Source organism: Peromyscus eremicus, chromosome 8a (genome assembly GCF_949786415.1).
Source record: "Peromyscus eremicus chromosome 8a, PerEre_H2_v1, whole genome shotgun sequence".
Taxonomy (NCBI): Eukaryota; Metazoa; Chordata; class Mammalia; order Rodentia; family Cricetidae; genus Peromyscus; species Peromyscus eremicus.
This window is the reverse complement of record NC_081423.1, coordinates 97,434,056-97,455,283: the sequence shown is the minus strand read 5'-3', so window position 1 is coordinate 97,455,283 and position 21,228 is coordinate 97,434,056. Positions and strand designations below refer to the sequence as shown.

Below are 21,228 nucleotides of genomic sequence, written 5' to 3'. Positions count from 1 at the left end.
GGGCAGGAAGATACTGCATGTGCCAGTCCTGTGGTACTCTAAGAGACCATTCTCTATCCATGAGCTCAGGGGCCAGGTGTAGCACACACTACTTGACACAGCCAGCTGTGAGGTGTGGCAATATCCATCTCAAAAGTGTTTATTTTTGCCACTAGTTCAGGATAGACAAAAACTCCTTCGTCAGACTAAAAACTGGACTTGTATTTGCAAAAGAGAATTTATTCCTTTAAAATCTATTTACATCATCATACAAAGTTACTATATATTGCAACTACTGTCCACGGCTTATCTCAGGAACCTTCCAGTGAGCCTTCTCTTATAATTGCCCGAGCAAGATTCCGAGCAAGAGCCAGTCTCAGCATTTCCACCTTGGTGGTCTCTATGTCGTCATCCTAAAGAGCAGAAAGGCAAGGTGAGGCACAGCAGGCAGGCAGTGTTCTCTAATGCTTCCAAGGAACACAGCAGTCACGGTCAGCCTAAGACCAGGATGCTATGGGTGGCAGAAAGGATAGGAAGACTAGAACCATCCACTTGCTCCTAAAAATGGGCATGTCACAGACAGCTTAATAACTAAAAGCACATGAGTTCATAAGGGGCTAATGCTCAAGACCACAGGAGAGTGGAGGGAAATCCCCAGACAGAAACCTTTTGCATGGAACCACCTCCCCAAAGTTAAAATGACCTGGAGTTGCTGGGCATCAGGCTCACCACACCCTGGCCTCCCTGAGGCCAAGTCTTCCAGGCAGCGCATCAGCTCATATGTCTGCTCTGCTGAGAAAATCACCTAGGGGAAAGAGGCCGATTCACTTAGCTGCTCCCCCGGCAGAGCCTGTTTGGGCTAGGTCCAAATTCACGGAAGCCCTTCCTTCTAAGGACTTGAGAAGAATGCTTTGCATACAGAGCCCTGGGCTGCTGCTATGGCTCCTAGTCTCACATCCACCCCTCTAGTCAGGCTCAGCACCACTGGCAGATAGCATCACTTTGGCTTTTCTTTCACGAGCCCTATAATAATACACTTGCATGCACAGAAGTACTTGGGAGGAGGCATATATGAACCAAGCTAAGGAGGACCACCAAAGGACAGAATACATTGCTTAGAAGTGGAGCCTTACCTGTTTCTGTTCCAAAAGAGGTAGGGCATCTGTCAGCAGAGTCATCCAGAAAGAACGGGGTGCGATCTGAGAGGTCATGAGGGACAGCAGAAGAGAAGCAGCGTCACCAAAGCGCTTCTCCCCGTACAGTCTGTGGAACTCTCGGTACTTTCCTGTTGGGAGAGGCGTGAATTCACCTGAACATTCCTCTCCACTTTCCTGAGACTTAGAAAAGGCACCCTGGGGGCTGGAGAGATGGCTCAGAGGTTAAGAGCACCGACTACTCTTCCAGAGGTCCTGAGTTCAATTCCCAGCAACCACATGGTGGCTCAACAACCATCTGTAATGAGATCTGGCACCCTCTTCTGTACACATAATAAATAAATAAAATCTAAAAAAAAAAAAAAAAAAAAAAAAAAAAAAAAGAAAAGGCACCCTGGCCTCAAACTAGAACGCCATACACTGGGATGTTTGTAGAACAGTCGAAGTTCACAGATAAATGAAATGTAGGATTCAAGGACAGGCATTTAGGAACACCAATTCTGGGGAAATAGCAGCACTGTAATAGACTACAAGAGGTCAGATGAGGACTGAAAAGATGGTTCCATGGTTAATCGTACGAACTGTTCCGACAGAATACTTGGATTCAGTGTCCAGCACCCATATGACAGATCACAATCATCTAACTCTAGTCCCATGAGACCCCATACCCTCTTCTACATGCAGGGAGAACACCCACACACAAAACAGAAGTTTAAAAAAAAGGATTAAAGGGCTGGAGAGATGGCTCAGTGGTTAAGAGCACTGGCTGCTGTTCCAAAGGTCCTGAGTTCAATTCCCATCACTTACATGGCAGCTCATAACTAACTCCAGTTCCAGAGGATCTGACACCCTCACACAGATATACATGAATGCACATAATAATTTTAAAAGGAAAAAAAAAAAAAGATTAAAAAACTCGAGTCCTGGTGATACACATGAAATGGAGGGAGAAGTTCATCTCTTCCTGCAGTGAACTGCCAGCTCACAGAAGGGATGAGAAAATGTCTGGTGGAAGTGTGATGGGAGACTGGACATGGAAAGCATTCCAGACTTTCTCCAGGCCCATAATCCCAGCCTTAAGGAAGTGAGGCAAACATTTCTACGTTTGGTTTGTTTTTGTTAAGGATTTATTTCTTTTTATGCACATTGGTGTTTTGCCTGTATGTATGTATGTGTGAAGGTGTCAGATCCTCTAGAACTGGAGTTACAGACAGTTGTAAGTTGCCAAGGGTACTAGGAATTAAACTTCGGTCCTCTGGAAGGGCAGACAGTGCTCTTAACCACCATCTCTCCAGCCCCCACATTTCCATGTTAGAGGGTAGGGTGGTCCACATAGGGATCTCCAGGACAGCCAGAGCTACACAGTGAAACCCTGTCTTAAAAACAAAACTGAGCATGAAAAGTGTCATTCCTTGTGACATTTCTACATTTCCGTAAGTTTGGAATTACTTGAAAATAAAATGTTACCAAAACTCTGCCAAGTAGGTTTCTAAGCAGATTGGGGAAATCTAGAAAGATGGTTCCCTCGTACTCAGGGAAAAGAATACAGACTCACCCAGGAATGTCAGTCGATCACTGAGCATCATGGCTGGCCCCAGGTTGTCAATGAGATCCAAGTCAGAAAAGCAGCCTCTCTCACAGTAATCCCTGAGGAATCTGCAGGACCCAGGCCAGAGGTTAGAGCAGCAGCACTAGGCCCTCCTCAAACTCCCACCTCCCAGCCAACCAGAAAACTGTACCCACCTGTCAGATACGAGCGTGGCAAAAGCAGCGTCTTTGGCACGGATGCTCCAAGAGAGGGCTGAGCCAAGGCGGTTATTGCGGACAGCCTTCATGGCCAAGATCTTGCAGATGCTTCGAACTTTCAGGGGAGAAGACAAAAGGCAAAGTCTTAGACCTTATAATCTCTCCCGTGAAGAGCCCTCTGGGACAGACATGGCCAACCTACAGCTTCTACAATCTAAAGAACTATGGGCTCGGGCTGGAGAGATGGCTCAGCCGTTAAAGGCTAGGCTCACAACCAAAAATATAAGAACTATGGGCTCAATGTATAGCTAAGTGAGAAGAACCAGAAGCTTAATAGGTTATTCTTCCCCCCACCCCACCCCCCAGATGATTTCTCTGTGTAGCCCTGGCTGTCCTGAAACTCGGTCTGTAGAGATCCACCTACCTCTGTCTACCAAGTGCTGGGACTAAAGTTGTGCACCATCACTGCCCAGCTCATAATTTATTCTTGCTGTCTTCACTCTGCTTAGTACCACAGATGACCCACTCGCTAGACAGGCTTTCTGAGTGTTTGTGCTTGAGTGGCAAAAAAGGTCTTAGTATCCACCCCATAATAGTCCCACCATTATCTGTCCAGAGACCACAAAATCTACCTTCCTTCCTTCAGGTCTTGAACACCATGAGCTTCCAAGTGACGGTTTAAGTGTACAAGGGCTTATTATTCAGCAGTAGTGGGAGTACAAGGACAAAGCCATGGACACCTGTCCCTGCCGCTGTGCTCCTGCCCAGCTTCCTCACTGCTCCAGGTTTTGCTGGAGCAACCACCCACCTACAGCTACATATGACTCTCAGCTCTGACCACAGGTCGCATGAAATGTGAGGACAGGTAGATCTTTTCTAAAAGGAAAAGGACTGATTTTTCTAGGTTTTAAAGGGCAACTCCAACTCTTGTGTCCCTCCCTGATGTGGCCCTGTGTCTGGGCACGTACCATACACCATCTCTACGGTGTGGCAGTGAGAGGTAAGCTGTCACAGTATTTGGGAGCTGTGCTCAGCCTAAGGACGCCCTGACAAACCAGAGGACGGGCTGGGAGGAACTGGGACTCACCTTGTTCAGTCATCTGCCGCTGCTCACAGACCCTCAGCACCTTCAGGGCTTTCTGCTCTGTGTTGAGGGGAATCCGCTCTATGTGCAGCTCCAGGGAAACGCGGCCCAGCTCTGGGCAGTGGTCAAAGTAATCCACCCCCAGCTGCCACAGGCTAAGGTCCAAGGAAGACAGAGGTTGAGAGGCTAGATGGGCTGCCCTATGGCTCTGGGCATTGCCACCCGACGCTCATCCTCCCAACCCTTGAAACCAGCCAAGAGAGCAGTGAGACTCCACTGGCATCCACAAGGTCACTACCATTTGTGGGGCCTTCCTACCTGTGATGAGCAAAGAGCCCTGAGGCATATTCCAGCAGAAGGAATTCTCTCATGTTAGAACCAAAACTGGAAAAAAACAACAACACAGGACTGCAAGCCTGCCCCCTTCAGGGCTCCAGCAACCTAACCTGCTCCTGTGCATCCTACTGGCCCTCCCTCAAAGGCCTGGTGACATAAGGAGGGTCAATGCATCTGGCCAACTTACTAGAGGTTGTGTGACTGGAGGAGTCTGCAGTGATCCAAAAGGTCGGTGAGGTGAGCTACGAACCACCAGTTGCTCAAGGCAATGCTGCAGCAAGCAAAAAGGAAGTCAGGGAAGGGACCAAATCACATGACTGAGATGAGCAGGAAACCCTATGCTTTGAAAAGACAAAACAATTGGACAAAGAAATGGCTGAGGGAAAGGTCCTGATGCCAAGCATGATGATCTAATCTTAATCCCTAGGACGCACATAATAAAGAGAACCAACTCTCAAAAGCTGTCCTTGGACCTCTACTGGAAACAACAGGGCATGTATATGTGTGTATGTGCGACATGCTCAAAATTAAAAATAAAAAAGCCTCCTGGTGGTGGTGGTGCACTCCTTTAATCCCACTGCTTAAGAAGCACAGGCAAACAGACTTCTCTGAGTTTGAGGCCAGCCTGGTCTGCAATGCTGTGGAAAATCCTTTTGTACACTGTGAAGATTTGTCACTGTGGTTGGTTTAATAAACAAGCTGACTGGCCAGTAGCTGAACAGGATAAAGTTAGGTGGCAAAGCCAAACTGAGAATGACAGGATAAAGAAGGGTAGAGTCGGGGGCGGGAGAAAAAAAAAAAGAAGGGTAGAGTCGGGCTGGGTGGTGGGGGTGGGGATGGGGCGCACCTTTAATCCCAGGGCTTGGGAGGAGGCAGAGGGAGGCTGATTTCTGTGAGTCTGAGGCGCCAGCCTGGCCTACAAAGCAAGTTCCAGGACAGCCTAGGGCTGTTACACAGAGAAACCTTGTCTTGGAAAAAAAAAAAAAAAAGAAGGGTGGAGTCAGAGGAGTCCCCAGACAGAGATGAGTCAGACATACAAAGTGAGATAGAGGTAAAGGCCATGAGCCTTGGAGCAATACAGGGATTAATAGAAATGGGTTAAGCTGTAAGAACTAGTTAGTAATAAACCTGAACTATTGGCTGATCACTTATAAGTAATATTAAGCCTCTAAAGTGGTTATTTGGGAACTGGTGGGCAGGACACAGACACTCTACTCCATTTACAATACAGAGCGAGTTCCAGGACAGCCAGGGTTATACACAGAGAAACCCTGTCTCAAAAAACAAACAAAAAACACGTGGTGGCACACATCTGTAATCCTCTTACCTAGTAAGTAGAGACAGGAGGATCAAGAATTCAAGGGTAACCTTAATTATGTATCAAGTTCAACTTCTGTCTGAACTACATGAACCCCTCTCCCCAAAAAATCCAACATGGTAGCAGGAGGGAAATCCTTTCCATTGCCCAGATCTACTGTAACAAATCCAGGTCAGTGAACTCAGTTCTAAGCAAGGCTGTCTGCGGCCACTCCCAACTTCCTCCCTTACAAGCAGGCTGCAAATCAATTCTCAGTACAACACAAACAGCCAGATACTTAACTACTACATAGAGAGACTCCTTGAAAGTTTTCCCATTTGTTTGTTTTGTTTGAGACTGTGTAGCCCTGCCCTGGCCAGGAATTCAGAGATCCCCCTGCCTCTGCTTCCCAAATGCTAGGATCAAAGCATGAGCCCCTGCACCTAGCAAAGTTTTGGTTTCCTGAGGCAGGGTTTCCTGTAACTCAGGGATCAAATTCACTATGTAGGCAAGGTTGGACTTGACCTCCTAATCCTCTTGTATCCATTCCCAAGGAGATGATCACACCACCAGGTAGGAAGGCTGAGCTTTGATTATGTTAGATCTCCCTACTTTGGTTATGGCTCTTTGCAATGAGGGACAGACTCAGGGTGAGGGCTGTGAATTCCAGCCATGAGAGTTCAACAGCCCAACTCACTGAAATTAAACTGTTGGGAAGCACTCTCCTCTAAAGTGAGTGCATGTTTAGTAGGTACCTAATAATAAGTTCACTATTCCTAGATTTTTTTCTTATCTAACATTTATTTATTTGTGTTTCTATATGCAAGTACGCACCAAAAGCCACAGCATACATGTGGAGGTCAAAGGACAATTTTCTGAAGTTGATTTTCTCTTTCCACAATGTGGGTTACAGGAATCAAACTTTTCAGGCTTGGTGGCAAGCACCTTTTACCTGCTAAACCATCTCTCAATCTCTTTCTAGATTTTATGTTCTTTCCTTTCTTTTTTTAAGATAGGGTCTCATGCAGCCCATGCTATCCCTGAACTTGTCATGTAGTAGAGGCTGGTCTCTGAACTCTGCTCCTCCATTCCTTAGTCTTCCAGGTAGTAGGCTGAGTATAAACTTGAGCTACAGAGCCTAGCTACTTCCTATATATGTCATTTCCTGCAATACCATTTTGAATATTCCTGCAATGGAAACAAGTATAAACAAGGCAGAGCTCAAGCTCCAGTGAAACCCCAGTTCATCAGAAGAAGCCATTATCTGTTTGCATGTGGTCAGGCAGGAGACCTGAGCAGCCTTAGTGGCCATGAGGGCACTAAGAGATAGGGCTTCAGAGGGTGATAAGGACTCTCCTTCACAAACGAAATGCAGTCAGTTTACAAAGAACTTTTTTAGCAGGCTACGAGCTCTGCCTCCCACCTTTTACCACATGGGAGCGGGCCATTCCTCCCCTCTGGAGGATGCAGCACTCAGAAGCACTATCAGGAGCTGAGTGTGGTAGCTCAACCCCTTTCCCAGCACCTGGAAGGCTGAGGCAGCATTGCTGGTCTACTGGCTACACAGTGAACTCCAAAACAGCCTAAGCTACTGTAAGAGACTCTCACAAAAACAACACATGCCGTCACTGCAGCAATGCACCTGCCAGGGCCTTCACCCAGACTTCCAGCCTCTCCAACTGTGAGAAAATACATTTCGATTCTACATAAATTACCCAGGCTCAGCCGGGCAGTGGTGGCGCACGCCTTTAATCCCAGCACTCGGGAGGCAGAGGCAGGTGGATCTTTGTGAGTTCGAGGCCAGCCTGGTCTACAGAGCGAGATCCAGGAAAATCGCAAAGCTACACAGAGAAACCCTGTCTCGGGAAGAAAAAAAAATTACCCAGGCTCAGGCACTCCATGACAGCAAGTCTACAGAAATAAATGTAAAAAGGTTAGGTATGACAGTCCCTACCTGTAATTCTAGATTTTTTTGAAAGTTCAAGGCCAACCTGGGCTACTTAGTCAGTTCCAAGGCAGCCCAAAACCACAAAACAGGCTGAGATGGCTTGGTGCATAAGAACACTTGCTTGCTCTGCTAGCATGAGGAACCCTAGTTTGAATCCTCTATACCAGGTAATAAGCCAGAGCATTGAGGAATGGGCAAAAGTAGATCCTAAAAGCTTGCCAGCCAACAGTCAGCCTAGGAGAAACATCAAGCTTCTGGCTCAATGAGAATCCATGTCTCAAGGCAATAAAGCTGAGGCTTTCACAAGGCACATTAACCACCACACACAGAGTATACATACATACAAATATTTATAAAAAACATATATATAAGCCACTACACAGGAAAAAGAACAAAAACACCAGGCAGTGGTGGCACATGCCTTTAATCCCAACACTTGGGAGGCAGAGGCAGGCAGATCTCTGTGAGTTCGAGGCCAGCCTGGTCTACAGAGTGAGTTCCAGGATAGCCAGGGCTACAAACAGAGACCCTGTCTCCAAAAAAGAAAGAAAGAAGGAGGAAGGAAGGGAGGGAGGAAGGAAAAGAAAAAAAAACTAGGAAAGAAAGTGAAAAAGTAGGAGGAATAAGACATTCTAGACGTGATGAAGGTGACGGCTGACATATATTTAATGCCACTGAATTGTACCCTTTAAAAGAGTTAAAACGAGAGGGTATGGTGCGCATGCCTTTAAAGGAGGCAGAGGCAATCAGATCTCTGGGAGTTCAAGGTCAGCCTGGTCTACATGGAGTTCCGGGATAACAAGAGCTACATTGAGACCCTGTCTCATAAACAAACAGTTCAACGAGGCCTCACCTGCACTCCTTGATCACCTGGTGGATGTCAAACTCAAAGGCCGCCATCAAGATGTTGTCCAGTGGCTCTGGACTGCTCTCACCTCCCAGAAACATGTCCAGGCTGGACTGTGGGAAGGTGATAACCCACTCAATCTCCAAGATGGGAGCAGAGACTGGGGGTGGGGGTGGGGGCTGGGGCAGGACTGCCGTGTGGGCAGTCTGGAGAGGAGTTCTTCCCAAAGAACTGAAGTAAAGAGCCTTCCTGTTCCATGGAAGCCACACCAAGAATTAGGGAACCAAAGAGTCCCCCGGACACTGTCACTCACTCACCTGAGCATAAAAGTGCAGGTCAATAGGTTTCACTGTGGGGTTAGAATACAGCAGCCTAGTCACTAGGAAATGGTACCAGTTGCTCAGAAGCTCCTTGTGCTCCAACAAGGTGGCCTCGTCTCCCAGCATGATCTGAGGAGAGACGTTCTCTGAGCTCTGTCCTCGGTGAAGACTTCTTACAACTCTACTGATCTCATCTGGGGCCATGGGTTCCCTCCTTTGCAGTCAGTGACTTGACAGCCCTCTCCAAAGAGAAGCTAGTACCTTGCTGCCTGGATGCCAGCGTCCCAAGGGAAGTGTCCCGCCCCGCCCCGCCCTGCCCCGCCCCACACCTTGCAGAGAGACTCCAGGTGGGGACTGGCTGCGAATGTGCTGTCTTGCAAGTGCCGCTCACACTCCTCACGCCAATGCTGCCACTTCAGCTCCAGCTCTGTCAGAGTCTGAGTGTTGCCAGGCTGTGGGAGAGACTGGCTGTGAGACACTAAGCTCCCAGACTTACAAGTTCCCTGATCCCTATCTCCCAAGACCGGGCAGGCAAGACAGCTCCCATGTACACTCAGAATGGGCATTGTCCTCATCAGATCCCCAAGAATGCGGCACATGCTTGCAGAAGCGGGGTTGGCATCAGCTTCTTTGGACAGCATTTGTCGTGCCTCATCCAACCGGCCCTGAAGCACCAAGACAGTCACCTGCAAAGAGATGTGGGACATGAACCCCAGCAGAAGGCTCAGGACTGCAAAGTGCTGACTCCTCCAGGCTGCCCTTGACCCAAGTCAGCAAGAACTCCTCCCTTCTAGCAGTAACTCCCAGTCATGCCCTGTGCTGGCTGATTTTATAGTAGGATCATCATCGGAGGCGAGAACCTCAACTAAGAAAATGCCTCCATAGGGTCAGGCTGTGGGCAGGTGTAGAGCATTTTCTTAATTAGTGATTGATGGAGGAGGGCCCAGCCCATGGTGGGTGGTGTCATCCCTGGGTTGGTGGTCCTGGGTTCTAAGAAAGCAGGCTGAGCAAGCCATGAGGAGCAAGCCAGTAAGCAGCCCTCTGCCCCAGCCTCTGCTTCAGCTCCTCCTCCAGGTTCCTGCCTTGGCTTCTCTCAATGCACTATGACTCTGGGATAGGTAAACGAAGCCCTTACCTCCCCAGGGTGTTTCTGGTCACTGTGCTTCATCTCAAGAATAGAAACCCTGACAAAGGCATTACCCCTCTGGAAAATGTCAGTTGTAGGACAGCTGGCAACCAACTTTACATGTTTGGATCTCTGTGTGTGCATATGTGTCTACACAGCTGTGTCCCACCAGGAGGCCAGAGGACTTTATCAGGTGATTGGTTCTACTACTCTATGACTTAGTCCCGTAAGACAGGTTCTCTCACTGAACTTAGAGTTAGGCTGGTGGCCATCCTCTGCTTTCCACACCCCACATCGCTGGGATTACAGGCATCCACATCACCCAACCCTGTTTCATAAAGACCAAAAAAAAGCTCCAGGCCAGTAAAGCTACATAGTCAGACCTTGTCTCAAAACCCAAACCAGGCCGGGCGGTGGTGTCACTGCCTTTAATCCCAGCACTCAGGAGGTAGAGGTGTATCTCTGTGAGTCAAGGAGTCAAGGCCAGGCTGGTCTATAGAGTGAGTTCTAGGACATCCAGAGCAACCAGAGCAAAGAAACCCTGTCTCAAGGGGGAAAAAAAAATAACCAACAAAATAACCAAAGATAATCTTTTTCTTTTTGTGGTGCTGGAGACTGGGATCTTGCAGATGCTAGACAGGCATTCTACTAGGAAACCACCACAAGCCCCTGACCAGTGGTCCTCAACCTTCCTAATGCTGACCCTTAATACAATTCCTCATGTTGTGGTGACCCCAACCATAAAATTACTTCATTGCTACTGCATAACTGTAATTTTGCTACTGTTGTAAACTGTAATGTAAATATCTGATATGCAGCATATCTGATACCCCACAGGTTGTGAACCACTGCCCTAGAGTATCCTACCACCTCAAAATGGCCGCTGTGCTCATCTGCACTCCATCCCCACCTTGGTCCCCATCAACCACTTTTATCATTTTACCCTCTCTTCCTCAGCTCTACAAACAAACCAAACTTCCGTTCCAATCCCAAGTTTACCAAGCGTTACTCTCCATGCTAAATTACTTTGAAACTACTCTGGAGCAGAGAAGGAAAGATGTAAAACCACCTCTACGATCATAAACTCAAAGAGCTGAGCCAAACATGGAGCATTAGGTCATCCTATCTCCAAATGACAGCAGCAGGCTGCAGAATGCAAGACAGAAGGAAGAAGGGACCAGGCTACATCCCACTCACCAAGTTCCAGAAGCTCTCATGTTTACTTGGGTTCTCACTGCCCAGAACATCTGCCGACAAACTGTCCACCTCACACACGTGCAGTCGGACCCAGTCAAGAAGATGAAGGAGGAGGGGGCCAGCTGAGAAGAGAGACTCATGTCACACACAAAGACCCCACCTTCATCTGCAGCAAGTTCCACTTTACCCAAAGTACAGACACTGATGTTAAAGCAGAAAACCTAACTGCAGAGGGATTTATCTCCTGCAACTTGGAAGGAAAAAGCAAGGCGCTTACAAGCCAGTCCAGTCTCTGCAAGGCAGGACCATCTTTCACTGGATCCCAGAAGGGATGATACCTGCCTCAGACTGCTCTCAAACATCAGATTTTTGTTGTTGTTGAAACATGGTTGTGTTCTAAAGCCCAAGCTCATCGAGAACTCTAACTTCTGCTTCTGCCTTCCAAGTGCTGGAGTATATGGGAATGCCAGCATTGCAAGTGTGTGCTACCATACCCTGCCACGGCCGTGTTCTTTACAAATATGGAAGGCTGTGTGCAGCGTCTTTGAAATGGCTACCTCATTGTTGGCATTATTAGACAGTACGTATCAATGGTGGGTGACAGATGTACTTCTCAAAATCACATGGACAGGGGAGGTATCTGAACAGTAAGTTTGTATTACTGCTTTGAGTTTTTGATGTTGGGTTGTTTTTGGTTGTGTTTGGGGGTTTTGTTGGTGATTATTTTTTTGTCCTTTTTAAAATTTATTTATATTTATTTACCTTTATTTTATGAATGTTTTGCCTGTATGCATGCAGTACCCAAAAAGCCAGAAGAGGGCAACAGCCCACCCCTGGAACTGGAGTTACACAGAGCTGTGACTCACACTGGTGCTGGGAGGCACACCTGGGTCCTCTGCAGGAGCAGCCGGTGCTCTTAAATTATGGGCCAGCCCTCCAGCCCCGTTTGTGTTTTCTTTTTTTCCCCCTTCTTTTTGGAAACGGTCGCACTATGTACACCTGCTTGTCCTGAAATTCAGAGACCCTCCTGCTGTTGGAGTTTATGAGTATGCCACCACACCTGGCCTATGTTTTGATTTTATTAAGGTAGAAGCTGACTATGTAGCCCTGGCTGCTGTCTATGTAGAGCAAGCTGGCCTCTGCTGGGACAAACTGCTTGCATCACCACAGTAGGCTGTGTTTTGTCCTTTTTAGGCAAGATCTAGCTATGTAACCTAATGGCCTCTACCTCTCAATCCTCTGCCTTCAGCCTCCCAGTCACTTTAACAGGAGTGTGAGTGAAATGCTAGGCTGCACAGAGGTTAAGGGTATATGCAGTCATAGGAAAGAGCAAGCATAAGTCATTACATTGCAAGCAAACAATAAACAAACAAGGCCAGGCAGTGGTGGCACACGCCTGGTCCCAGCACTTGGGAGGCAGAGCCAGGCTCTCTGTGAGTATGAGACCAGCCTGGTCTACAGAGCAAGATCCAGGACAGGTACCAAAACTACACAGAGAAACCTTGTCCCAAAACAACAACAACAACAAAAAAAAAACAACAACAAAGCACAGCACCTGAACAGAGAGGCCAGGGCACTGGATGAGCCACAACATAATTCAAGATCAAAGGAATAACCCCAATTAGATAGGGAGAGTATCCCCAGCCTTGATCACCAATCACAGCATTCTTGGACTCCCATCACCTAATCCCTTCCAAAATCCCTTACATGTAAAGCTCAGACAGTCCATATACTGGGCATCCTTTTTTATGCTAGTTGGCTATTTGTTTCTCAGTACTTTTTTTATTTTTTATTTTTTTTGTTTGTTTTGGTTTTTTCGAGACAGGGTTTCTCTGTGTAGCTTTGCGCCTTTTCCTGGAACTCACTTGGTAGTCCAGGCTGGCCTCAAACTCACACAGATCCGCCTGGCTCTGCCTCCCGAGTGCTGGGATTAAAGGCTTGCGCCACCACCGCCCGGCAGTACTTTTTTTTAAGCGTGTGTGTATGCTTTGCCTACACATGCCTGTATCTGTGCACCACTTTCATGACTGATGCTAGCAGAGGCCTGAGTGAGCTCTGGATCCCCTGGAACTAGAGGTAGAGACGTTTGTGAGCCACCATGCTGGGAACTGGAAGGTCCTATGGAAGAGTGGCCAGTGCTCTTCCTTGCTGAGCCATTCACTTCTGGAGCCCCACAGAGTAGTTTTGGAGCGTCATCTACCTAATGTTTTCAGTTCCTAGAAGGGGTCTGACGACATGTCCGTCTCTGTGGCTGCTCTGTCCTTGTCTCTGATGGTTACACTCAAGAGCAGTGCAGCGCCAGCCTCTGAGCAGCAATGCACTGTCAGGATACACAGCACGGACCAGAAAGGACAAGAACGACAGGGACCCTGTGACATTATGACAGTCAGCCTGGCTTAACTGAGGCTACCTGAAAGAAAGAAACAAACTGAGCTTACCTGGGGCTACTTCAATAAAAAGAATCTCACACAGGTTCCAGATGAGCTCCATGGCTGACAAAATGGAGACCTGAAGAGGAAATGGAGACAATTTTAACAGGAAACATTTCTGAAATCTGAATGCAAAGAAACATGGTAGAGCCTAAGTCAGTGATACACCTCCAGCAAGATTTCCCACCAGGGAGCCCAGGACCGGATTTTAGATGGGGAGAGAAAAACCTGCACAATTCAGCTCGGTGATGGTGGCACACACCTTTAATCCCAGCACTCCAGAGGCAGGGGCAAGTGGATCTCTGTGAGTTCAAGGCCAGCCTGGTCTACAGAGCTATAGTTCTAAGACAGTTAAGACTACACAGAGAATCCTTGTCTCGAAAAACCAAAAAAAGAAAAGAAAAAATAGAAGAAAGCCCTGCATAATTCTGACACTAGTGAATTTATTTTTATATGAAATAGAAAGGTAAACTTGCATAACACACTGATGCTCTTGGCGAATTGTGGTTATAGGAGTTTTACCTGAGAAAAAGGAAGAGATAATTTTGAGAAACTTTGTCAATAAATTGAATGAATGAATGAGCAGAACAAAATTGCAAAGTCAGAGCCAGGGCAGTGGTGAATACCTATGAACTGCCACTCAGGAGACCAAGGTAGGAGTGTCACGGGTTCCATACCCACCTAGCCTGTAATCCCAGCACATGGAATGTGAGGGTAGGGGATGAGGACTTCCAAGCCAGCCTGAACTATATGAGATCCTATTTTAAAAAAAAAAAAAAAAAAAAAGAGGGGGCTGGAGAGATGGCTCAGAGGTTAAGAGCACTGGCTCTTCTTCCAGAGGTCCTGAGTTCAATTCCCAGCAACCACATGGTGGCTCACAACCATCTATAATGAGATCTGGTGCCCTTTTCTGGCTTGCAGGCATACACGCAGGCAGAACATTATATACATAATTAATAAATAAATCTTAAAAAAAAAATCTTAAAAAAAAAAAAAAAAAAAAAGAAAGAAAGAAAAGAAAAGGGGAAAAGACAGGCCCATATGCCACAGATTGCAGCTTAGGGAACAGGCTATTAAATGCTGAGTCCAGGGGCTGAAGATCTTAGCAGTGGAGGGCACTGACTGCTCTTGCAAAAGACCTTGGTTTGATTCCCAGCACTCTATGGTAGCTAACAACCACCTGAAACTCCAGCTCCAGAGGATCTGATAACTGCTTCTGACCTCTGTAGGGATGGCGCACACACAATGCACAGACACAATGCAGACAAAATACCCACGCACATAAAATAAAAAGAATTAAAACAGGGCTGGAGAGATGGCTCAGAGGTTAAGTGCACTGGCTGCTCTTCCAGAGGTCCTGAGTTCAATTCCCAGCAACCACATGGTGGCTCACAACCATCTAGAGTGAGATCTGGCGCCCTCTTCTGGCCTGCAGGCATACATGCTGTATACATAATAAATAAATAAATCTTTAAAAAAAAAAAAAAAAAAAAAAAGAATTAAAACAAAAGTCCAGGGCCATCAGAAAGATCAATACAAGTCCATGGCCAGTTTGAGCTATAGAGTGGGATCCTGTCTGAAAAAACAACAGAAGGGCTGGAGAGATGGCTCCGTAGTTAAAAGAATTTGCTGTGCAAGCGTGAGGATCAGAGTTTGGATCATAGCACACAGATAAGCTGGAGTCTGAGCACATCTGTAGCCTCAATTATAAGGGGGACAGAGAAAGGAGGATCACTGGAGTTTGCTGGCTTCTAGCCTAGCCAAGAAAACACAACTCCCAGGTTCAAGAAGAAACAGAATAAGCAGAGAGTGAGAGAGGATATTCAACACCCTCTTCTGTCCTCCACATGCATGCACGGGTGCATTTGTGTGTACATACACCCAATAGACACACACAATAAAAATAAATGAATAAGGGCTGGAGAGGTGGCTCAGCGGTTAAGAGCACTGACTGCTCTTCCAGAGGTCCTGAGTTCAATTCCCAGCAACCACATGGTGGCTCACAACCATCTGTAATGAGATCTGGTGCCTTCTTCTGGCCTATAAGCATACGTGCAGATAGAACACTGTATACATAATAAATAAATCTTTAAAAAAAAAAAAAAATAAAAATAAAAAAAAAATAAATGAATAAAAATTAAGGGGACATGTAGACTGAGGATACATAGCTCAGTGACAGTGTATATGCTTAGCACACCTAGGGTACTGGAGACCCAGCACTGTAAAAACTTTAAGAGCAAAGCGGGATATAAGACCCTCCCACATAAGATAAAGGAGACCTGGACCCTGTCCTTAGGAAGACGAAGTCATGCTTCAGTTCAGACACTGTCACTCCTGAACCTTGGTTCACAGGAAAACACACTGTGCCAGTCTGAGACAGGGTATTATCCCTGTTCATCAGTCACAAAAACACTGGGATCCCACTAAGGAAAGAGGGTTCTGTGTGTCACTTTCTAGTCCCTACTGAATTATAACCATCTGATGCTCAGCAAAAATGTTGAGTTCCAAACAATGGTCCCAAAAGCTCAACTCTCCACCTCAAATAACAATTCACCAACACCATGTGCTTAGACCTCATCTTTTCCACAGGAAATGAAAACGCAGCATTTATCAAGCAGATCCTAGTTTCCAATGGGCTAGACCTTGAAGGAAACACCAGCACTTTTAAAGCCATACTTGCCACCCCAAAGAGCTGCTGGTCTACCTGGAAAGAAAACCTCCTGCAACAGTGACTACAAAGCCACCCTAGACACTAAGGACACAGAAAGACACAATGTTGCCAATACAATGAACACAAGCCACCCCCTTACCTGGCTGCTGAACTGCCGGCCACTGGCTGGATCTTTAGCAGCAACTAGCAGAATACAAAACATCTTAAGTTGACTATATTCAATCCACTATGACCTCCTAAGCTCAGTATGGCTCCTGTCTTTGTTTCTTTTAACACCCACCCATTTTCATTAGAAATGCTTCATCCAACCAAGGCCCCACTCCAAACTATAAAGTAGCCTCCTTAAAGACCTCTGGAGAAAACAGTACCAGACGCATACTTCAGATATACACAAGATCCTTACTTGCAACCTGGTGCATTTCTTCCATACAGGCCCGTATGACCGATCGGTAATTTTTACTCACTCGAACCAATCTACAAAGAAATGAAATGACACAAGAAGACATGAAAGGGCTGGAGAGATGGCTCAGAGGTTAAGAGCACTGGCTGCTCTTCCAGAGGTCCTGAGTTCAATTCCCAGCACCCATATGGTAGCTTACAACCATCTATAATGAGATCTGGTGCCCTCTTTTAGCCTGCAAGGATACATGTAGACAGAACACTGTATACATAATAAAAATAAATAAAATCTTAAAAAAAAGAAAAGAAAAAGAAACAAAAACAGAAAAAGGCTGGGTGCTGGTGGCTCATGCCTTTAATCCCAGCTCTCAGAAGGCAGAGGCAGGTCTTGCTATGCAGCTCTGGCTAATCTGGAACTTACTATGTAGACCAGGCTGGCCCCTAGCTCTTAAACATTTTCAATGTTTAATTCCGCTTAATGTTTCAATTCTGCTTACCACATTTTCAAATATCAAAAAAATGAGATCTAATTCAAGGGCTTATTTGGACTAGCCTTCCTTTTATTTATTTATTTTTTGGAGGGTGGGCATATACAAGGGACACATACAAATGAAGTAGGAATCCAAACAGAAAGGCTTATCAAACCAGTAAGTCTTCCAACAGTATTTACATAATCAAGAAGTCCCATCCTGAGAAAATACACAAGAGAGCCAGGAGTTCCGTGGCCCTCTGTCACTCACAAGGATAAGAATGCATTTTACTTCATCACGGACCAGCATCCACCAGTACCCAACTTACTGAGCTTTCCTGGATTTTCCAGTCAATTCCTCCTCAATTCTTTGCAGACCAACAAAGATTCCATGGGATTCATTAAAGAGTTTTCTCAAAATTTGAGAGTAAACATCTACATCTTTCCGTATGATATAGATAAAGGGGCAGCTCGGCACTTTCTCTGATTTGTCTGAAACAAAACAGGAAAAAGTTTAATTTAAGATCTATCATTTCCCCCAAAAGAGAAACCATTCTAGTATTCCTATTTCTTTAATTACAAAAACTGGCTGAGCATGAGGGCATGTGCCTTTTATACTATGCACTTGTAAGATTAGGACTGAATTCCATGCAAGCTAGGCCTATTTTAAAAGAAAAAAAATTTTTTTCAGAAGATAGGGAACGTTGAGCCGGGGTCTCACTCCATAGCCTAGAATGGTATCACAGTCTTGGCAATCCTACTGCCTAAGCCTTCCAAGTACTAGGATTACAAGCAGGCAACACAACACAGTTTCCTCTTTTTTGGTGGTATTGATGATCTAATTAAGAGTGTTGCACATGCTAGAGAACCTTATCATTGAGCCACTGGATGATACCGATATCCTTGGTTTTTATGGTGGTTTTTTGTTTTGTTTTGTTTCTAGCCAGGTGAATCTCTGTGAGTTCCAGGCCAGCCTGGTCTACAGAGAGATTCAGGACAGGCACCAAAACTACACGAAGAAACCTTGTCTCAAAAAACCAAAAACAAGGGCTGGAGAGATGGCTCAGAGGTTAAGAGCACTGACTGTTCTTCCAGAGGTCCTGAGTTCAATTCCCAGCAACCACATGGGATCTGGCAACCTCTTCTGGCTTGCAGGCATACATGCAGGCAGAATACTGCATACTTAATAAATAAAATTAATAAAAAAAAAAGAAAAGAGTCTACATTTAAGAAAAAAAAACAAAAAAACCACAGGTTGCTCTTCCAGAGGACCTAGGTTCAACTCCCAACACCTCACATGGCAACTCACATAAAAATATAACTCTAGTTCCTGGGATCCAATGCCCTCTTTTGGCCTCTGCAGGCACCAACACACAAGTGGTGCATAGATATGCATGTAGCCAAATACCCATACGTAGAAAATAAAATTTTAAAATGTTAATGTCAAGTGTAGCAGTTCACACCTCAAATCCCAGCACTCTAGAAGCTGAGGGAGGAAGATGCAAAACTCAACTAAAATTAACCTGGACCACATAGCAGACTGCACAAATTCAATGTAAAACTAACCTTGACCACATGACAGACTGCACAAATTCAATGTAAAACTAACCTGGACCACATAGCAGACTGCACAAATCCAATGTAAAACTAACCTGGACCACATAGCAGACTGCACAAATTCAAGTCTACTAGAACTACACAGGGGGACCCCATCTCAAAATAACAAAAAACAAAGAAAGCTTCAAAAATAAAAATGTTGCCAAATAACTTCAGTTTCTGCCCCAGATAATCAACAAATGTGCCAGGACAAGGTGAACAAGAACTAACTACCTTTTTTGTTGAAGGAAGTTTCACACAGGAGCATCTCCCCAGGACCCCAGTCAAAACACATTTGCTTCTTCTTGGAATTCACGCCTGGAATCCACTAGCAAAACATAAAACACAGAACTGTTATTCCTAGTAAGGGTTTTCTTCTCATTCAATGTGTGATCACAGAAATGCATAGTCAGGCTGGGCAGTGGTGAGCACACCTTTAATCCCAGCACTCAGGAGGCAGCAGCAGGTGGATCTCTCAGTTTGAGGCCAGCCTGGTCTACAGAGCAAGCTCTGGGACAGCCAGAGCTACACAGAAAAACCCTGTCTCAAAAAACCAAACAAAAAAAAAAAAAAGGAAAAAAAGGGGGAGAGGAGAGGAGGGCTGGAGAGATGGCCTATCAGCTAAGAGCACTGACTGCTCTTCCAGAGGACCCAGGTTCAATTCCCAGCACCCACATGGCAGCTCACAACTGTAATTCCAAGATCCAACACCCTCACACAGACATACACACAGGCAAAAAATAAAAAATAAATATAAATAAAATTTTTTAAAAGATAATTTATGTCCGGGCAGTGGTGGCACATGCCTTTAATCCCAGCACTTGGGAGGCAGAGCCAGGCGGATCTCTGTGAGTTCGAGGCCAGCATGGTCTACAGAGCGAGATCCAGGACAGACAGACAGACAGACAGACAGACAGACACACACACACACACACACACACACACACACGATAATTTATTCACAAGATAAACAAGAGACAGAAGATTCAAGTCCCATTTCCTCTCACTTTTTTTTTTTTTTTTTAAATAAGGGCCCAGATAACAAGCTGGCCTTGAACTTCTGATACTCCAGCATCCACTTCCCAAGTGCTGGGGGTTACATCCTTGCTTTTGGAGAATGGTCTTGCAACGCAATTACCAAGCTAGCCTTAACTGGTGAGCCCCCAGCCTCAACCTCCAAAATCCTGGGCTTAGAGGGGCATCGAAACACCTGGCTATGAATTTATCAGAGATTATCCACATTAGATAAAAAGGTGCTGGAAAGAGGGCGCCGAAGGTAAGTGCGTTTAATGTTCTTGCAAAGGACCGGAGTTCGGTTCCCAGCACCTACGTTAGGCGGCTAACTCCAGCACAGGTGATATCCGATGCCTCTGCACATACTCAGATACATACACATAATTAAAAATTTGTTCCAAGTCCAAGAGGAATAGAATATAAATCGGCAAAAACTGGTAGTCTATACTCTCCTGAGAGAATAAATGACGCATTAAGCCTCGGGCCAGCGTAGCAGGAGAGGTAGAAGCTAATGCGGGGTTTATGCCGAGGTCACTCTAAAGCCCGAAGGGGAAAACTAGAGAAGCAGGAAGGTCAGAAAGACAAGGGATGAGCGGGATGCAGTAGGGCCTCGGCGGCCCGATGAGTAGTCACAGGAGCTGAAGCCTAGGGACCACCACCGCCCTAACCAAGTTCCCACTCAATCTGACATCCCGGACGGTGGCAACTGAGTCCAAGGAAGAAGCATGCGTCCCGCAGCTAGGGAGGCAAGCCTGTAGTGACCAAAGAAACGTAGCCCTCACTGTGCGACAAAACAAGCCTCTCTCGGGCGCCCTTACAGTTACTGCGGGCTCGCAATCGAGCTCCTCCATAGCGGGTGGCCCTGCGATCGGAACCTCGCCACGCTGCCGATGCTCTCCACTCAGGCCTCCCGCTCACAGCCAGCTGCCAAAGAGGACCCCCTGCAGGGCGGCTTCCGCAGTGCCTGCACACCTCAACGCAGCAGAGCCCTTCGTCTCAGCCACGACCCAGCCCTCTGCAGCCTTCCATTCGTGTGACACCCTCCAGCCCGAGACAACAACTCAGGAAAAACAGTGCAAGGGGCCACCTGTCCTCACGGAATACTCCCAATGAATCAGGCGGCGCCGCGGACAGTCCCACACCTGGCGAGAAGAAGGCCCCCGGAGATGGCGGGAGAGGCGGCGGCTGTGAGGGTGTGTGCGCATGCGTGGGTGTGGAATGGCTCATCCTCTTGGCTTCAATAAGCCCACTTTATCTCTTCATGGTGGTTGTGAACCCTCCCCTCCTGATCTATGTATGTTATTAGAATTTTTACTGTCCCTTTTCCGAACTCCGACAAGCATAACGCCCTTATTTGGAATTAGTCGCGGCCACCGCCACCACCAAAGAATGAGACATCATCAACCTTTTACATACTGGCAACTCTTCTTTTCCCTTGGGATTATTCTGAATGACCTACTTAAATTGCTGGACATATATAACTTGGAAGTAGGGAATGGTGGCACAAGCCGGGAATCACAGCACTTGGGAAGTGGAGACTGGAAAATTGAGAGTTCAGGACCAGCGTTAGCTATATAGCAAGGTTTGAGCTCACACCAGGGATAAATGAGACCATG

At 46.4% G+C, this 21,228-nt stretch overlaps 1 protein-coding gene across 1 annotated transcript; it reads right to left on the bottom strand.

Annotated features, from left to right (window-relative positions):
* Nucleotides 1–211: 211 nt before the first annotated feature.
* Nucleotides 212–20,521, bottom strand: Nup85 (nucleoporin 85). The gene is made up of 19 exons (XM_059272105.1): nt 20,431–20,521; nt 18,833–18,926; nt 17,332–17,494; nt 16,538–16,608; nt 16,274–16,317; nt 13,473–13,542; nt 11,035–11,156; nt 9,263–9,397; nt 9,041–9,163; nt 8,709–8,840; nt 8,398–8,504; nt 4,487–4,570; nt 4,282–4,347; nt 3,967–4,118; nt 2,877–2,994; nt 2,689–2,789; nt 1,113–1,264; nt 683–784; nt 212–392 (listed from the first exon to the last, which is right to left on the bottom strand). The coding sequence occupies exons 1-19, from the start codon at nt 20,461–20,463 to the stop codon at nt 291–293; spliced, it is 1,971 nt and encodes a 656-aa protein (XP_059128088.1). The 5' UTR covers nt 20,464–20,521; the 3' UTR covers nt 212–290.
* Nucleotides 20,522–21,228: the final 707 nt, after the last annotated feature.